Source organism: Cololabis saira, chromosome 11 (genome assembly GCF_033807715.1).
Source record: "Cololabis saira isolate AMF1-May2022 chromosome 11, fColSai1.1, whole genome shotgun sequence".
In the NCBI taxonomy this organism is placed as follows: Eukaryota; Metazoa; Chordata; class Actinopteri; order Beloniformes; family Belonidae; genus Cololabis; species Cololabis saira.
Genome location: NC_084597.1, coordinates 30,632,420 through 30,653,132, shown reverse-complemented (window position 1 = coordinate 30,653,132; position 20,713 = coordinate 30,632,420). Strand labels below are relative to the sequence as shown.

The 20,713-nt window shown below is 40.8% G+C and overlaps 1 protein-coding gene across 7 annotated transcripts in view; it reads right to left on the bottom strand.

Moving 5' to 3' along the window:
• sfswap (splicing factor SWAP) overlaps positions 1-9,887 on the bottom strand; it is a 73,180-nt gene extending 63,293 nt beyond the window's left edge. For all 7 annotated transcript variants that reach the window (XM_061734337.1, XM_061734342.1, XM_061734343.1 and 4 more), the window contains exons 1-2: positions 9,546-9,887; positions 8,127-8,290 (exon numbers count right to left, since the gene is read on the bottom strand). In XM_061734337.1, coding sequence (XP_061590321.1) covers positions 8,127-8,290; positions 9,546-9,745 — 364 coding nt within the window. In that variant the 5' untranslated portion in view covers positions 9,746-9,887. The remainder of the gene's footprint in view (positions 1-8,126; positions 8,291-9,545) is intronic.
• Positions 9,888-20,713: the final 10,826 nt, after the last annotated feature.

The following is a 20,713-nucleotide window of genomic DNA, read 5'->3' as shown; positions in this document are numbered from 1 at the left end:
TGGGTAGATTTGCCCATTTTGGATAGTAAAAAATAAAAATATGCCCATGAGTTTCCAAATATTTTAATGTGGCCAACACATATATTCCTCATTTATGACAAACTCTGGTTATCACTGATTCTATGAATATAACTTGCCCAAATGTATTGAAAATTAATCATTATCGCAACTGTAAAATCTGCACAATCTCTCACAATAAATGGTAGTTTACTATTTTCCAGGTGTCATGTGCTCCACTCTAAACGTTAATTACGTATTTGACCAATCAGATGGAGCTTCATGGCCCTAGATGCCCTGACAGTGGTGTTGTTGCTGCAGTTGTTCATTTATATTTTCAAATCTATTTTTATTTATTAGTCCACTCATCTGTACAACCATACATACTAAATTCATCAAGCTTCACCAACTTTATTGCCATCTAATTTCACATCAGGCTGCATTTGTAGTATCTTAAGTGGATAGTGCAAGGCTACAACACGACTTCGGCACTGCAGCTGACCTGTGTTAGGCAGTCAGCCCCTGACATTGGCTGCCTGGGACCGAGCTACAACGACCTGCTTGAAAAGGGAGTTCTTGCACTGTATCCCTGAGGTGCGTTGATGAAAACCTGTCATAGATGTTTCATTGACACCTCTGGAAATTTAGCTGGCTTTTAATTTTAAAAAAATGTCACATCTCACACTCCAAAAACACTGAGGGAAAAAAACCTAACGTGTTTACTGGTTCTGCATAAATTTACAGTCCATGTTTGATCCAGCAACAAAGGCCATTTTCTATTGAACTGATTGTCATCTATCAACATTTTCTGTCGCTCTCTCACTGCCCCTTCATTGAACAGATGGGGAACAGACTGAGCAAATGTGGTCAGGCTTCAAGGGCAAAAAAACCTGGTGATGAAACCTCTACAGTGAGTGTGTGTAATGGAAACCATTTGTGACTCACTCTGCTGTCAGTTTGGACATAATACATCACATTGCAGTGAAAATAGTGATGCATTAATTCAACTGCAATCATGAATGCTGTCTTTTAAGAGTGCCTTGCCACCGAAAAAGCCAGCTTCACTTTGATGTAAAATGTCTGAAATACAAGTATCCTAGATAGATTATAATTTAAACATGAAACTTTAAAAAAGCATTAATGTAATCAATACATAGGTAAATATTTGGACAATAACAGTTTTCAGGACTGTCTTTTTACACCGCCACAATGAATTTGAACTAAAACAATCAAAATGTGATCAAAGCGTAGACTTTCAGCTTTAATTTAAAGGCTGGATTATGGTTCTGCAACAAATCGACGTTGTGCCTACGCCGCAGGTTGCGCCGCGCACCCCACGCTGCAGGCCATGCCGTGCCTGACGCGCACCTCCCACAAATTGTAACTATGCGTCGAGAGGTCGCAGACAGCGAAGAGGGCTGTGATTGGTTTGCTTGGTAGCAACGCATTTCCGGTTTCCGGTTCGTGAAGCAGTCGTGAACTTTCAGCGCTTTTCTTTGTATGTGTGTGATTTTTTTTGTTTTGTTTTTTTGCACAATAGTTGTCCTTATCTCTTTGATTCACTGTGACCGGAAAAGTCGGCTAAACCATTCACGAAAAGATCGCGCCCCCCTAGCAGTCGCAGGGGGGTATTGCACCGCAGTGAAATGGAGTGACAGAGAAGTCCGAAGGGGTCACGAAGGGGTCACGACGGCGTCACGACGGCGTCACGACGGCGGCGTGTGCTCTGCGTTGGTGTAGCGCAGAACCATAATCCAGCCTTAAGAGGTTCCAAAAAATACAGCACATGCTATCTAGGAATAAGTTACTTTAAAGCAAAGCACTTGATTGAATTCTGCCTTTAAAATGCTGCTAGCAGACGCACTACAGTCGATCAGCAGATCTGCTTCTGCGTTTCACAAGTGCTTCATGTTTAACCGCTTCCTAATGTGCGCCCTGATACCAAGAGCAGATAACACACGTCATTCAAACCACATTTAATCATGCCTAGTCTTATACAATATACATGTGCAGCATACCAAAATAAACAGGGGAATAGGCTACTTCTACTACTATTGTCATTTAGCAGACGCTTTTATCCAAAGCGACTTACATATGAGAGAACAACACAAGCACATTTATATAAAAAAAAAAAAAAAAAAAAAAAAAAAAAAAAAAAATCACAGAAGGGTACAGCTGGACCAGGGCTGGCCAGACTGCTGAGAGTCCAGTTGGACACAGGTGCTGCGATTTTTTTTGTTCCCTCCCGCCCAAAACAACAGTCCCTTTATACAAGAAAGCTACGTCTTAAAAGACACAATCATATGATCATCTTGTCATAAGTGCATGCAGCTTACTCAGTGCTGAGTCATGCAAAGGCCTGGGGCCTCATTTATAAAGCTTTTTTTAAATCCCAACCTTGGCGTAGAAGGTAGCGTGCGCATCTTTCAAGCCCTGTTTTGTGCGCACGCTACCTTCTACGCCAAGGTTGGGATTTAAAAAAAAAAAAACTTAATGGGAAAATGTGCGTATCTTTACGCAAACTTTGATCCTAGCGCACGAACATTTTGAAGATATGGAGAACTGGCGACACACGGTGAAAGGTGGTGAAATGAAGCCAGATTCATGTCATACTTTTAATGTCATCACATATCAGACTTATAATATAATAGCGCCGATCGTGTCCCTCTGTGTTTGAAGCACAGCGTCAGTCAGGACAAGGCCACTTCCAGGTGCGCCATGCGCTTGGGATGCTCTGGTGCTGCTGGTGCTGCAGCCGTGGTGCAGGACACACCGTGCTGGGAACCTCCTCGTCACCCACCGTTTCCAACTGTAGAGTGACTGAGGACATAACAAATAAGTGCCGGGCCAGTACTCCTATTGGCCTCCACCTTCAGATCGCACCACTTCTTTTTTATTTCTGCCACAGATCTGTCTGTGGCACTCATGGCGTTTAGTGCAGCAACGACGTGCTGCCACTCACTCTCTTTCTTTTTGTTAGTGATGCCACTACTGTGACCACCAAATAATGTTGTTTTCCTGGCCTCCACCTCATCCACAACATCTCGATCTCGGTCTCCGTGAAATTTAGTGGTACGGTGGCCTGGCTCGACACGTGACTCATTCATCCTGACGCACAGCAGAAACAGGCTGCAGGCAGCCGCTGCGCATGCTCCACAGGCTCATTCATATGCAAATACAGTCAAGTACTTTGCATTGACCATACATGGTACAAAGTGGGCGTGTAGAGGGCAGGATATGAGGCGAATTCACGTGCGCAACCTTCCAGGTGGACTGTGATTTATAAAGAGAACATTGTGTGCAAGTGTGCGTGCACACGTTTTATAAATCAGGATTTTTTTGTGTGCACGCCATTTTCAGCTTTTGAGCGCACGTACACTTTTAGTATGAATCCTACGCACTCTTTTATAAATGAGGCCCCTGGGCATATCTTTCAACTAATTCTGATGAGCAGAGAAGTTAACTCAATGCAGAAGTGCTCCTTAAAGAGCTGAGTCTTTAGTTTGCTCTTATAAGTAGGTACAGACCTTGCAGATCGGACAGAGTTTGGTAAGATATTCCACCAACGGGGAACAATAGGGGGGAAGAGTCTAGTTACTGATTTCAGGCCACATTGTGGTGGAGGCACCAGGCGTCTTTCACTGGCTGAGTGAAGGTGTCGAGAGGGAGTGTAGCTGTGGATGAAGGAGTGAAGGTAGGCAGGAGCCGTTTGGGTGATAGTTTAGTAGCCAAAAGCAGAGCTTTGAACTTGATGTGTGCTGCAACTGGAAGTCAGTGCAGAGAGATTAGCAGCAGGGTGCCATGAGCTCTTTTGGGTTGGTTGAAGACCAGACGTGCTGCTGCTGAATTCATATTAGACACCCAGCTGACCTTTAAGGATCACCTGCAGAGGTTTAACTGAGCATGCAGGGAGGCCGACCAACAAGGAATTACAGTAGTCAATACGTAACATGACCAGAACCTGAACCAAGAGCTGTGTCGTATGTTCTGTCAGGTAGGGTCTGATTTTCCTGATGTTGTAAAGAGCGAATCAGCAAGACCAGGAAACCGAGGCAACATGGTCCATAAAGGTCAGCTGGGTGTCTAATATGAATATGAAGCTCAGCTTTAAGCTGATAGACCTTTTCCACCTAAACAGATCCCTTCCAACTAAATGAACACATATTAGGAAATGAGAATGTGACATCCTATAAAAAAAAAAAAAACCAAACTGCAACACCGAACAGCTGCTTAATTCAGCAAACAAACGACTGCTATCAGCTTAGACTCCATGAACTCCAGTGGTGTAAGAAACAATGCTTTAGGACAAAAACTCGATGAGTCAGCGGTCACAGCATAACAAAAAAAAACAAAAAAAACCTTCATGCCTACAGCCCAGCTCTAAATCCAGTCACATTAAGTGTTTCATCATAAATCACATTCCAGACCAAACCTGCTCTTGACTGATGTAATCCAAAATCTTTGTGCAAAATCAAAGTATGTTTTCACCTCTTGGTTTGCTTCTGATACTAATCAGAGTGTAGAAAAGCTGGACTAACAAGAACTATCTTGAGGAAATGCACAATCTTTGCTTTAATCTGAATGGATAATTCCTAAAGTGATGTTGCTTTGTGAAAGTACTCAACATGGGGTAACAAAGCACTGAAGAGAACAGGCCTAGTTAGAAAACTGCTGGAGGAGTCAGCAAAAAGAAACTTTTGCAGAAAGAAAAAAAAAATTCTCATGTCAGCAAGGATAGCGCCTTTGCTTTCTCAAACCAAAAATCATCTGCTGATTCCACATGCTGTATTCATCATCCAACTGCAGTGTCGCAAGAGATTCAGAATGATCCTTTAAGTTGAAAAATGAACCGATGGTTTGAAGGGCTGATGAAGTTTTTCCTTGCCACTGTTTAGCTTAAGCCTTTTCTCCCACTAGGGGAGTTTTTACCTGCCATTGTTTATGTAATAATTGCTCGGGGGACAACTTTTGTTGTATTAGACGCTATACAAATAAACTTGAATTGAAGGTGAAGTGCTTAATGAGCTAACCCAGAACAATGACAGCATGCACCCCATTGATCCCACCTGGAGAAGTTGTGCAATTCAATTGTATTTATATACCGTCTATTATAACAGAAGTTGTCTTTAGGCACTTTCCAGAGACCCAGAAAATGACCCTCAAGCAATTATTACATACACATAAGCAATGGCAGGTAGAAACTCCCCTAGTGGGAGAAAAACCTTAAGCCAAACAGTGGCAACCTAAAATCTCCCCTTTAGGAGGGGAGAAACCTTGAGTAGCACCTGGATCATAAGGGGGGACCCAGGAAAAGAGAGAACAGACAGAGAGAGGTGAGACACAGACCCAATGGCTAACTAGTGCACTACAGGTATGACTATGGCCCAGTCCCAATACACCCACTTACCCTACTACTTTCCGGCCCTACCCCTAAATTTTGCGCGTTCCCGTGAGGGTAGTGGTGTCCCAATTCCTCTTTTCACCTAGTGGTAGTGGCTTAAACGAGTGTTAGGGGGCATCAATCTAGCCCTAAAGAGCGAGGTTTTTCAGATGCACACTAGCTGACCTAGGGCCAGAAAACTTCCCCAGAATGCTTTTCGTCGTCATTTGCAGACTGAATCAAAATAAAAAAACATGGCAGACATTTCTTATTTTTTAGTGAATAAAATCAATATTTCGAGTTAGTTTCTGCATAAAAATGCATTTTGATTACATTTCTAGCGAGAAATATATATTTTACTTTCATAATATTCACTCAGCAAATGTACATAATCATTTGTTTGCCCGTTGTTGCAAAGTCTTATTCAAACCTAGCCCGAATAAAGGCTGATTTATGGTTCCACGTTACACCAACGCAGAGCCTACGGTGTAGGTTAAGAGGCGACGCGCGCCGTACGCCGTACCCTACGCGTCGATTTAAAGCGGAACCATAAATCAGCTCCTGAGCCGGCAGGCAGTTCTCATCTCGAAATTTTTTGGAGCAAATTTCTTAACAGGTGTAGCTACAACTGTTAGATTTCATCTATTAAACCAACATTTATCTTCCTAGATGATTTATTTCAGCCAGCGGTAATTCTCTACAGAGCTGCAGGTTTCTCCCCGGGACGACGGCGCAGGTTGACCCGGCGATCACGTCTGTACTCCGGTCGTGAGCTGTGGCATATTAACAGCGCTACAGCGGAAATTAAAACAGCTTTTAGCTCTCGGCTTCCTGATATGGTGTGACGTATGAGCAAACGTAACTACGCAGTCGCTTATGTACCCGAACGTAAACCACGCAGTGACGTAGCAAGCAAAATTTAGCGGTAGTGCTTAGGGCTGGGCGATATGGACCAAAAGTCATATCTCGATATTTTCTAGCTAAATGGCGATACTCGATATATATCTCGATATTTTTTCTGTGCCTTAATTGGGGTTTCCCCCAAAGCATTATAGCATAGCATCTCTGTTAGCTTCATTTTTTTCTGAGGCAAACACTTAAAAAAACAGTCAGTTTTAATACAATGCCTCGTGCCAAATGTCACACAGGTACCTTTGTTAACAGAGGTCTGCACTATATCAAAATGTATAAAACAAATGAAATAAAAATAAACTGCCTGCATATATAGAATAAAAATGCTTCTTGAATAAAATAAAACAAATATCCCTTTCCTGCATAACAATTAAATTAAAATACACTGTGCAATTAATACAATGTAGACAGTAACAGGCAGACTTTTCCACTGAGGTTGACAGTTGTGCAAATAACAAAACATTTGTGCAAATCTCAAATAAAACATTCAAGTCAATTTGTCACAAAATAAGCTATATCAAAATCATAAAAAAAATAAATAAATAAATAAATTTTAAATCGATATAAACGATATTGTCTCGTACCATATCGTGTTTGAAAATATATCGATATATATTAAAATCTCGATATATCGCCCAGCCCTAGTAGTGCTGAAAAGTAGGGGTAGTGGGTGTATTGGGACAGGGCCCAGGGAAGATTACAAGAGCCCTAAAATTTGTGGCTTAATTTTTAGGGGTAGTGGTAGTGAGGGAGGGCTAGTGGTAGAAAGTAGGGGGTGTATTGGGATTGGCCCTATATAAGCAGATGTCAACAGCAAACACTGAGGTGACAAGCATGGGTCAGCTCTCCTTTGCCTCTCACTAGGGCTGAACGATTAATTGCATTTGCAGGGGAAAAAAGTCAACAGTGCTGGGTGTCACCTATCTACCATGGCCTCAGTGTTAGGGCTCGGCCAGGCGGGGCTTTATAAATATATGGGCTTTATAAATATATGGGCTTTATAAATTTATTAAATATATGAGCGCGGAGTCGGCGTGGCGAGGAGCTGCTCGCAGCGACAAGCCGGGCACGCGCCGGCGGACAGTGGAGTCACGCTGTCAAGGCTCTGCATTGGTGTAACGTGGAACCATAAATCAGCCTTAAACAACACCTGCAGCCCGTCAGCTCATCAGGAGTTAAGTTAAAGAGCGGGGCTGCGAGTTGTTCATTGCTGGTTTATCTTGGTAACTCTGTGAGCTTTGTTGGTTTGTTTGTTAGTTTGCTGGTGGTTTTCTTTCTCTCTGTGATTTTTGAGTTATTTGTGAAGAAGTTCTGAGTTTCCTGTGAGGAAGGTTTTTTTGTTCCCCGAGTGAGTTTTTCTGTGTTTTTCTATTAAACTACGCCTCGTTTTGGCTAAAGTTTAACCCGGTTTGGTGTCGTGCGATTGGATTCAGAGAGAACGACCCATAACACTCGTGTGTACAGACGTATGTAGATGTGTTAAAGAGGTAAAGCCACAGATTTGTTTTCTTTATTGTTGTAATCTGTGCTTTAAATAAATCTGACATTGTCTATTATAAAACAGACTGATTTATTGCTTGTGTAGTCGAAAAATAAATGAGAACAGGACCTTGAAAAAAAAAATAATCACATATTAAATCGCAATCGCAATATTGAGGAAAAAAAAATCGCAATTAGATTATTTTCAAAAATCGTTCAGCCCTACCTCTCACTCACACATGATATACAGACATAAGCATACACGCTAAAATATGAGTGCCTTGTGGTCACAGAGTATCGAAATTTAAATAAAAGGTCACAGTCTGGAGTCATGGGTGTGCAGAAACTGAATTCTCACCTTGTCTAGCCTCCTCTTCTAGCAGGTCAGTATGCAGAGCCAGGTACCTCTCCTCATCACACAGCGCCTCGATCCTGGCCTCTTCTTCTGACAGCTGGTATGACGTATTCCACGACCCACTGTCGTACTCTGAAAGGTCATGTAAGTGACCACGTCCATCGTATCTGTTGGAAGATAAACAGGATTAGAGACAGTCTTGAAAACTTATTATGCAAAAATATACTACTTACCAAGGTAGTGAGACCTAAAACCCACAATGTACAGAATAAAAACATGTCTACCTTGACAGTTCAACTGCAAGAATTATAACAGCTAATATGTTCTGAAAATATATACAATAACATATGTAAGTCCTTGTGCATAGCCTTAATATACCTAACAAGCTTCCTTTTATAATCTTTTTTCATATGACTTTCAAATCAACAGCCATAATTCCAAATAAAAATTTTAAAGAAAGAAAAAGTAAGATGACAAAACAGCTCGCCCCTTACCTTAGAGGGTTCAACAAGGTGGGGGGAATCCCACCCGTAACCCTCATCAATACTCTGCAGTACAAAGTGATTCAAAAAGCGCAAATGCATTCTTTACTGATAATAAATTTGCCAATTTTTACATAATAAAACGATACTCATAACCTTATTATGCATTTTGAAGAATGAAAGTTCCATATAATGATTTGTCATTAACGTTGTCATATTATGAATCACCTTGACGAAAGAGACTTGTGGTTTAGAATTTTCTCTGACCCCAAGGATATTAAAGTATAAAATTCCTTCTTACTCTGCAACGAGATCATTTGAAATTATAAGGAAAAGTCAGTTTGAAAAAATACAGAAAGAATATGCCAAATGTAATCTTAAAACTTTATTGCTTAGCTATAAAATGTCATTGCCAGAGCAAATTCTTCAAAAGTTCCAAGATGCAAACCCTATGTTAAAAGTAAATTAAATAGTCTTAGGTTATAAACTATAAAAAAAAGATGTTATCTATTTTATTCTTATGAGTATTTTAAACGCTCAGACTAGTGCCTTTAGTTAGAAAACTTTACATAAAATGCTAAATTATAGTTTCATTGCTGTAATATTTTGACATGTATTCAAGATCTGTGCAATAGCTTTGCACAACATGCAAGTCTGATGAGATGTATAATATAATAATATAATAATATAAACACTAGCAGCTGTGTGCGTGCGCATGTGTAGGCCTGTGGCGGCTAACGTTAGCGAGGGCTGGGGAGCCTTCCCATCTTAGCATGGTTATCGTAAAGCTTGCGGATATAATGTGTTGTATGATCAAGACATCCAAAGACAAGTCAGCAGGCTTTATTCAGGACTAACTCCCGAGGTTCCCTTGAATGCGAAACAGGATAAGACAAGAGAGAGGGTTAGCATAGTGTTTCTGTCTGTGTTTGATCCAGACCTGTCAATGATGATGCTCTTGTCCCCCATCCATGGGATGAGATGTTTTCCATGTTCGTGATAAAGAGCCCTTTCGTCGTCTCGGAACAGTTTGCAGGCATAACCGAAAACCAAGAGGTCGGCATATTTGTCACTGTCACTCACGTCCTTCTTCACAGGCTTCTTGTTGTGGGCTTTCTTTGCCGCTCCGCGGCGAAACATCTCTTTGGGTACTCGATAAAATAGATCCGTTTGGAAAACAACAGTGTTGGCTTTAAGGTGACCTAAAGACGGACAGGTGGTCAAATGTTTTTAAAAATTCCGCGACGTTTACCTAAACAAATTTCTACATGCTGCGAATCGCCATGTTGCAAGGAGAGTGAATGTAGCTACGTTTCGCGTCGGTACTTTCAATCATCATGCTTGATTAAAGTTTGCGATAACTTGGGACGCTTAACTTAAATAAAACATGCAATATTATGAATATAAGAATTAAAATATTTTTTCAAATTTATTTGGAAATAGTGTTCATAATATTGATAGTATTCAACCAATGCCGTTTATTATTCAGTTTGTCGAATGTGCTGAGTGCATTGTTCCTGTGTCCATTGTGTTTGTAACAGTGAACATGATCATGTAGTCTACAGGAAAACCACATTAGCATTATGGACTAATCTAGAGAAGAGAAGGTTTTGCCATTATTTTTACTATCATTATTATCATTTTATTATCATTATTATTTATTTTTTTTGGCGTCAGAAATAAAAATTTGGTGACCTATCAAATCAAATCAAACTTTATTTATAAAGCACCTTTCATACAGAAAATGCAACACAAAGTGCTTTACATAAAACAAATAAACATAAAACGTATTAATGCCCTGCCCCCCTCCCCAGAGACCATCCCGGCCCGGACGGATAGATGAGTCCACACCACAGCGGTAAAGCCGCGGTGCAGAGCTCCACAACCATCCAGGCCAGAACGACCATAGATATATAAAGGCTAGATGACTCAAGGCGGAGTCTCCAGCGCAGCGTCGTCACCGGCGGCCATCTTACCACAGGACACTCTTTGGTGCGCTATCATTGTTGCTGTTGGAGGGTGAGTGGTGTGTACAGACAAAAATACTCATAACTTGCTGAAATCTTGACGGATTTACAAACGGTTTGGTTTATTATAAACGTCATTAGCGTGGGTATGATTCGGGATTCTTGGACATGTTGAAATTGTATCCTTTCTTTTCGAAAAACGACTTAATCATGTAGCACATACAATAGTTGTGTAACGTTAACGTTACTTGTCCAAGTTATCAAGGGTGACCACAATCACAATATGGTATGTATTTCACTGGTCTGCATGTTATGTTGTGAACTGGTTGTAGCAGGTTTAGTGTCCTAAAAACAACTTTAAGGATGCAAAACCTCCGCTCTCATTGATTATAGGCTACTTTTAAGATCAGGGATGCAAACTTCTCAGCTTTAGGTTACGGCCCGCTTATTTCCCAAAATATGGTAATGAAGTGAATTGTGTGAAATGTGGATTTGTGTCTGCCCTGACAGCTCCCTGAGAACTACCGCTCTGGAAGTATCTACTATTTTCATCCTATACTGTTTGTGTTTGCATCCCTGATTTCTTGTGTTGTGTTTTAGCTGGATCATCATAGTAATACAATATTTGCTTTTGAAGGTTCCTCTCTATCCTGGGCTTCATCATCAATATTGACACATTGATGATGATGGTTCCTGCTTGAAGGACAGCGATATGTTGTGACCTACAGGTTCAGCCAGGACCACCCGGAGCTCCTCTTCAACTCCATCATCTGGTATGGTTCATAAATTATATTTAGAAAAAAGAAGAGGAATTTCCGCACACTGTTTACTAGCTCCAAAAAACGTACTGTTTATTATAGGTTTGCAACGTTTCAACTAGGTCTTCATCAGGCAAATGTTACAGTGACAGACAAGATACACGACCACCACCCCTTGAAAAAAAAACCTAGGGGAAACACTGTGGAAGTGTCACAAATCTGTCTGTCCTTTTCTATCTGTTTGTTTAATTTGTCACCACTGTGATACAGTCTGAATTCTATGATAATGTCCTAGAACTTCATTTATGTGGAAAGATAATTTGGGGTGGCTATTTTTTTCTGTTTAACATACTCAGGCCCCGTTTACATGTAGCAAAAACGGAGGCGCTTTCATGCGTTTTGGCCGTTCGTTTACATGAAAACGCAGCTCAAAGCCCCCAAAAACGATAATTTCTGAAAACTCTGGCCAAAGTGGAAATTTTCAAAAACTCTGTTTTTACGTTTGCGTCTAAACGGAGGAAAACGGAGGAAAACGGAGATTTAACCTTCAGAACGTCACATTATACACCAGAAACTCACCAGCGTCATGTGTGCGACCTGTGTTTACAATTAGTTTGGCCACCGTCAATATTTTCTTGTATTTTACCTGTTTTATATTCTAAAGTCACACTTAAAAGTAACTCCACTTCTCTGTCACAACACTCTCGTTCCGTCTTGGACGTAAAGCCTGAATTATGGTCCCGCGTTAAATCGACGCAGAGCCTACGGCGTAGGGTACGCGGCGATTAGCGCCATACGGTGTGCGTCGCCGCGTACCCTACGCCGTAGGCTCTGCGTTGGTGTAACGCGGAACCATAAATCAGCCTTAACTGGAAGTTACACGTGTCATTTGTTGATGTTTTTTCCAGGATTCTGATTGGCTGGCATGACGTTAACAGCGTTTTCATGCGGGTCCGTGTAAACGAGGATATTTTTGAAAACGTAGAGGGGAAAATATCCGTTTTTGTAAATACCCGGCTACGTGTAAACGTGGCCTCATACATGTTTGTGTTAGGGGGCTGGAATACAACCCTAACGCCATCCAGTTCAAGTACATCTTTGGAAGGCTGCTGGCCCGGTGTGGGGTTGTTAAACCAAGCAGCAAAGGAAATGTCACGGCACCAGATGTCACAGAGTCCCTATCAGCTTCTGCTGCCCAGTCCTACCAGATTGACACATCTATCAATGACCTGTCAGCCGTAGACATGTCCTCTGGTGAAGAAGTCCAAGAGCTTCCATCTCTGTTCGCCGACATTCCTGCCCTTGTTTCACGACCACAGCTCCTTCCCACTCGCTTTCATGGTCTTGTGGACAATGCTCTCGTGTACATTTCAGGTAGAGGTTGACCAGTAGTGGATTTTTCCTTTAAAATTTAATACCAAAAGTCAAAATTTAGGGGATATCAATGGCCGATTAATCAGACGATAGTCCAAAAAAAAAAGTCCACCTAATTCACCATGCTCATTAATTATTACCAATCTACCTCTAATTTCAGGATTTGTTGTGCAACGGATTTTAAAGAAGCTGTAATGTAATATATACACATGTAATAATGTAATAATATATATATATATATATATATATATATGTTTGTATGTATGTATGTATGTATGTATGTATGTATGTATGTATGTATGTATGTATGTATGTATGTATGTATGTATGTGTGTATATATATATATATATATATATATATATATATATATATATATATATATATATATATATATATATGTTATAATGTCATAATATAAATACATCATAATGTAATAATATATAAACATGTTATAATGTAATTAAAAAAAAAAATACATATATATATATATATATGTGTGTGTGTTATAATATAAATATTACTAAGAATACTATAGAAATATTGATTTAATATAAATACCATGGCGCTAAAAGCTACAAGAAAGCAGGATAAGATACACTAAAAGAGTTTAAAATGTATAACATAACATAAAATCCTAAAAGTATGTTTAGAAAGCAAGACATTAAAAACTAAAAGAATAAGACAGTAGAATGTATAAAATAGACCATGAATAACGACAATAAAAATAAAATATGATAAAACAGGATAAACTAAAGATTAATATAAAACAGAGGAGTAAGATCCAATAAAAATAGGGGTGAGTCAGTTAAAAGCCTGATTAAAGAGATGGGTCTTGAGCCTCTTTTTAAAAAACATCAACATTCTCTGTGGCCCTGAGGTTCTCCGGGAGGCTGCTCCACAATCGGGGACCATAATAACTGGAGGCCGCCTCCCCGTGTGTCCTGGTTCTAACTCTTGGTATTGTTAAAAGTTCAGCACCGGAGGACCTCAGGGTCTGCGAGGGTCGATAGGGTAAAAGTAGTGCAGACAAATAAGAAGGCCCAAGACCATTAAGACACTTAAAAACTAGTAAAAGAACCTTAAAATCCATCCTGAAGCGCACGGGGAGCCAATACAGCGATTTTAAAACAGGTGTAATGTGCTCCCGCCCTCTGGTCCTGGTCATCACGCGTGCGGCTGAATTCTGTAATAGTTGTAGGTTGTACATGTTCTTTTTGGGAAGACCAGAGAGCAGGGCGTTACAATAATCTAAACGACATGAAATAAAAGCATGCATTAGCACCTCTGTACTAGCCTGAGAGAGAAATGGGTGTATCGTCAGCGTAACTATGGAAACTGATGCTGTGTCTCCTGATGACGTCCCCAAGGGGCAGCATGTACAGATTAAAAAGAGTTGGACCTAAAATTGACCCTTGGCGAACCCCACACCTTATCTTATAGGTTCTTGAGGAACATGTATCCATACTTACGAAGAAACTTCGATCAGTGAGGTAGGACGTGAACCAGTTAAGAGCAGTACCAGAGAGGCCGACCAGGTTCCTCAGTCTATTTAATAAAATGTGATGGTCTACTCCTGTATCGAAGGCGGCGGTTAGATCCAGCAGAACCAAGACTGTGAGTTTTTGGTTATCTAAATTACACCTGATGTCATTTAAAATCTTTAAAAGTGCTGTCTCTGTACTGTGGTTCATCCTAAAACCGGACTGATGAGCCTCTAAAATGTGTTTTGAGTTTAAAAATTCATTCACTTGATTAAAAACAAGTTTTTCTAAAGTTTTACTTAAAAACGGTAAGTTGGATACAGGCCGGTAGTTATTTAAAACATTGGGGTCTAAGCCACTCTTCTTCAGAAGGGGCTTCACCACCGCCGTTTTAAAGGAGGCGGGGAAGACACCCGTCTGAAGAGAACAGTTGACCAAATACAGGAGATGTTTCTCAAAGAATCCATAGTGTTTTAAAAAACGGTGTGGGAATGGGGTCTAAAAGGCAGGTTGTGGGCTTTACCTTGGAGAAAACTCGACCTAGTGTCCCTGCACCAACCAAGGCAAAACTCTCCAGTGTTTCCTCAGATAAAAGCACGGATCCAGGTGTGTTAAGAGTTCAAATCTGTTGAGATAAAAGACTGGATCTAATGTCATCAATTTTACCCCTGAAGTGGTCTGCAAAATCCTCACAGTAATGGTCTGTTGCTGTTTTATGGGATCTGTTGGGGTTTCCATTTGTTAAAAAATCTATTGTGGAGAATAGGCATTGGGAATTGTTTTGGTTATTTAAAATTAGGTTTTTGAAATGGGAAGTTCTTTCTTTTTTAATAGTGTTATTGTAATGTTTAAGGTGTTGGCATAAAATGTCATGATGTACTGTTAATTTTGATTTCCTCCATCTTCTTTCAGCAGTTCTGCAGTTTCTTTTTAGTTTATTTATTTCCTCAGTTCTCCATGGGGGTGTAGGTTTTATCCTAATTGTTTTAGTTAAAAGCAGAGCCACTGAGTCCAGCGTTGTTTTGAGTATATTGTTAAAAATGTCAACGATAAAATCACAGGGTGCTGGTAAAATCTCTGCAGGAGTGTTCTGTAAAATCTGGATAAAATTTGCAGCCACTTCAGGAGTTAGGTAACGTTTCCTCACCGTTCTCACCGGGGCCTCCCGCTGGTTAAGACTGGTGATGTTAAAAAACACGCAGTAATGGTCAGACACAGCCAGGTCCACAACAGAGCACGCACCCAGGGACAGGCCGTAGGTTATGACCAGGTCCAGGGTGCGCCCCCTGCTGTGGGTCGGCTGTGTAACGTGTTGCTTAAAGTCTAGACTATAATTAAAATTATAATCATTTGTTATGGCTATTATGATATAATACTTCAAGTGCAATTAATTATGTTAATTTGTGACCACAAAATAATAATTTGATCACTAAATACTATTTTAGGTCACATAAAACTAATTTCACAAAAATGCTAATTTCAGAACAATAAATGCTCATTTGAAGCCACGAAACAATTAGGTTTCACTATCTTGAGGCCACAAAATACATAATTTTTACCAATAATAATTTGAGTCACAAAATATCTGTGCAGGTCAGCATATGGCCTCAGTGTGAAATGCAAAGGATGCCCTTAACGCTTAGAGCTGCAACAAAGAAAAATCCAAACAATAAATCCAGTTGGGGGGATTTCCCGTTTATTTATTTTAAATGATCAATGATCTTTTTGTCCATAAAAATCAGGCTGCTATTAATCTGATCCTTTGCAGCAATATTAAAATAAAATTGTGCTGTGCTGTGCTGGTGGTAGGGCTACGGTAAGAACCGTATGCTTCCCACCTTCCACACCCTGGCTAATTAGTGAGCACACCTGTCTTCCTTGATGGCGGTAAGATGTCGTCTGTGCTTGGCTACACCACTGCTTGCGCAGACTTGGCTACGCCACTGATTACGTACACTACTATTTATTGTTTTTATAACATGTGCGGTCATATCAGGCCCATTATCAAATTGTCATGCCTCTGCTGTTTGGATTTACGACCGTGGCTGTCTTTTGGGCATAAAGGAGTCTATGGAGTCCCAAGTAAAGTCAAACTTTTCCTCCACCTATTGTTTGCTCGACCGACTCATCTGACTTCCTCTTGCTGTTTTGTGCTCCGGGCAAAAAGAGGAGACAGAGGAAGCGCTGCTCTAGGTCTGGCATCAAAGTTAGGCGAATGCGGGCGCCATGTTCGTGGGTCGACTTCCTGGAGCGTCCGGCCAGGTGCTCGCGGATGGTCCCTCTCCTCGATGTGTGGCTTGGTGCCAGTCCGCCCTCGTTGCTGTCTTCTCTGGTTTCCCTGGCCAGTGTTTGGGAACCAGCGCAAAATTGGAATTGTGCTTTGCGGTGTTTTCGTCCAACAATCCACATGTGACGTCCTGACCCAGCTGGAGACCAGGGGCCTTATTTATAAAAGAGTGCGTAGGATTCATACTAAAAGTATACGTGCGCTCAAAAGCCGAATATGGCGTGCACACAAAAAAATCCTGATTTATAAAACCGTGTGCACGCACACTTGCACGCACACTTGCACGCAATGTTCTCTTTATAAATCACAGTCCACCTGGAAGGTTGCGCACGTGAACCTACAATTGATCTGAGGCCCAATTGTAACGGGCCTCAGATCTAGGTGAATATGCGTCGGCACAAGCGATACCGCAGGCAAGGGTGCACTGTGGACCTGTAAATAATGAGGAACAAGACACCTTCGTTAGTGTTACGTACTTTGCTCATCCAGCAGTGATTTATTACCAACTGCGCATGTGTGGGGCCAATAGTATACTTTGGTGTTCCCTCTATCATTCACAGTTGCACAAGAGAACCATCTACTGACTTGGCAGTCTAATAAGATGTCAAATAGCGTTGAAAAGCGTCAAATAGTTCTGAATAATCTTTAAAAAAAATGGGGGGGGGGATTAGTGCAAAACGGAAAATGGAGGCCTTTTCTGAACCCTCTACACACCCCAGGCTTGTAATGGTCTTGATAATCTTGCACAATTCTCCTTAATACATAATTTGCACAACTTGGCAAAAACACAGTGTCAAAGAGATGACCTTCATCCTATATTCCATAGAAGATCATGCCACATTGCCATCGAGATACCACAGGAAGCATAAAAGATCTGTGTGCTCAGGACACACCTTCACCTGATGGAACATGGCTTGGATGTCTGCCATCAGCTCTACATGTTCCTGTCTGAACCAGATAAGTATGCCAAAGTAAGGTACTTGTGAGATAGGGCTTCTGAAGCAGCTGTGCATCCAATGAAGTTCCCTTAAAGACAGCTCCACAATCAAAAACTATTCTAAGGGTTTTCTTTTTAGGATGACATCCCCCATGATGGGGAATATACCATACTTTGCTGTCTGCTATAATGACCTCAGAAAGGAAAGATGTGTACTCTTGACGGTATTCCTTATTTCTTTTAAACTTCTTCAAAAGACCTAGGAGACGCTGCTCTGCGGTCCGAGCACCAGCTGACCACAAGTGACTTGACGCAGAGGTCGGAAACTTGCGGACTGTTTTGAAGAGAGGCAGAGCAGCTGTTATCCTCACAGTTATTATCCACATCGCCGCCGCACAGTGACAAACTTGCGTGTCAAAACAGCGGGCGCCAGATCAACACAGTCCTCACAGTTAAGAGTTCAAATCTGTTGAGATAAAAGACTGGATCTAATGTCATCAATTTTACCCCTGAAGTGGTCTGCAAAATCCTCACAGAGGGCGTCTGTTGCTGTCTTAGGGATCTGTTGGGGTTTCCATTTGTTAAAAAATCTATTGTGGAGAATAGGAATTTGGAATTGTTTTTGTTATTTAAAATTAGGTTTTTGAAATGGGAAGTTCTTTCTTTTTTAATAGTGTTATTGTAATGTTTAAGGTGTTGGCATAAAATGTCATGATGTACTGTTAATTTTGATTTCCTCCATCTTCTTTCAGCAGTTCTGCAGTTTCTTTTTCGTTTATTTATTTCCTCAGTTCTCCATGGGGGTGTAGGTTTTATCCTTATTGTTTTAGTTAAAAGTGGAGCCACTGAGTCCAGCGTTGTTTTGAGTATATTGTTAAAAATGTCAACGATAAAATCACAGGGTGCTGGTAAAATCTCTGCAGGAGTGTTCTGTAAAATCTGGATAAAATTTGCAGCCACTTCAGGAGTTGGGTAACGTTTCCTCACCGTTCTCACCGGGGCCTCCCGCTGGTTAAGACTGGTGATGTTAAAAAACACGCAGTAATGGTCAGACACAGCCAGGTCCAAAACACCCAGCACGCACCCAGGGACAGGCCGTAGGTTATGACCAGGTCCAGGGTGCGCCCCCTGCTGTGGGTCGGCTGTGTAACGTGTTGCTTAAAGTCTAGACTATAATTAAAATTATAATCATTTGTTATGGCTATTATGATATAATACTTCAAGTGCAATTAATTATGTTAATTTGTGACCACAAAAGAATAATTTGATCACTAAATACTATTTTAGGTCACATAAAACTAATTTCACAAAAATGCTAATTTCAGAACAATAAATGCTCATTTGAAGCCACGAAACAATTAGGTTTCACTATCTTGAGGCCACAAAATACATAATTTTTACCAATAATAATTTGGAGACGCTGCTCTGCGGTCCGAGCACCAGCTGACCACAAGTGACTTGACGCAGAGGTCGGAAACTTGCGGACTGTGCAGATAGAGTCGTGCTCGTTATGTCCGTGCTCGTCGGAAGATGCAGCGGTGATGATGCTGGTGGGCTGTTTTGCCCACCGATCAAACGTGTGAGCTGGATACAGAGGTTCCTCAGTCATCGCTCGAGCGACATGGACTTTGCTCCAGATATTTCGGTAAATGCATCTCCTGAAGAGTGTACGACATGTACACTCCAACTGGCTGCTTCAGCTCAACAGCTCGTCCCCGTCAGGTAGCGCAGGATGACAGCCAGCTCTTTGCTGCGGTCTATGACTCACCGTGTCTGGTTTTGAGATGAATTAGCGGGACAATCCCATGTAACAAGTCGTCAAACAAAACAGAGGAAATGCAGAAATATTGCTGCTGTTTCCCATCATCAATTGCTGCATCGACAAGACGAACGAGGTCACCAGTCTTCCGATGGCTCTGGTTGAACGGCCTGACAAACCATCTCCGATCGCATTGTTTTCTTTACCGAGATCACAAGAAAAGCAGTGCAGTGATCTCCTCTTCATCCCGTGGTGCTGTCTTGTTCATTTATCTTTATTCCACCAGCTGGTTTATTAAACTACTACCAAATATTTAATCTCTTTTCTAAGCGAACTGATGCGAACGCAGACTCAAGCAGCAAGTATATCCGCCCCTTTAATCTTATTGGTTAATGAGTAAATCGACCCCCCGTGGGGTGCGCTCTTATGATTGGTTGAAATCCTTCCATGTTTATAAAAACACATTTGTGGATTGAGGCACGTCGGGGGAGTCTCAAAAGTCACATACACATGCAGTGCAGCCTATAGATCACAAACCATTTGGAAATCAGGTTATTTTTGTGTGTGCATCAGAAATACATTTGTGTATTGTGTATTGTGTATTGTGATTGGTTTGTGCATTTGCAATCATCCCGTGCATTTGTGAATCTTGTCCTGTGCATTTGTGGATCAGCGTGTGCATTTGTGAATATATCTGTGCATTTGTGACTCTTGTCCTGTGCATTTGTGGATTGGTGTGTGCATTTGTCACTTTTGAGACTGTTCTAGCTCCATACCTTTTCCCCTATCAGCCTTACCTTTTCAAATTGAAGTGCATCTTCCTCAGCATCAATATCATGCATTTTCTTTAAAGCAGCTGCAGACTATAAAAGTGTGGCCCTCTCAGCTTTAGCATTTATAAGCACAGAAGAAATACTATAAGAATCTGAATGGACTGGACAATAGCCTTCAGGTTTGGACCCTTTGCTTAAACCATTAGAAATTCTATCCTCAGGTCTTACATCCGAGTTTGTTATGGACAGCACATAATCATTTGTAGATACACCAGCATTAGTTAACCATTCCTTCACCTCAGTCTCAAATGTATTCCTTTCCCTGGTTTTCTGTTCGAGCCAACATTGTTGTTTTTTGTATTCAGTGCATGGGCATTTTCAGCAATGTAGTTTGAGTCTTACTTGCCTCTCTGCCCAGAATATTTCTTTAAATACTTCTGTATGAGCCATAAAATGAAATGTATTTTTGCTTTGAATTATTGTTTGTTCGAATATTATATTGAGATGTATAAATATGTAAATTCATATAGGATTATTTAAGTCATCATTGAAAAGTTCAAATGTTTAACCACTAGGAGGAGTTCAGTTAAATGTGAGCTACATGACAAGTTTTTATTATATTACACAGTCGGGTGGAGGTGATACAGTTTTTTGACCGACCTTCCAATTAGGGAAAAACCAAACAGCTTAGACCTCAACTACTAAAGAAATATAAAGCTTGAATATGTTTTTTTCTTTTTGTATTTTCAACACTTTTTATCAGTTAAATTC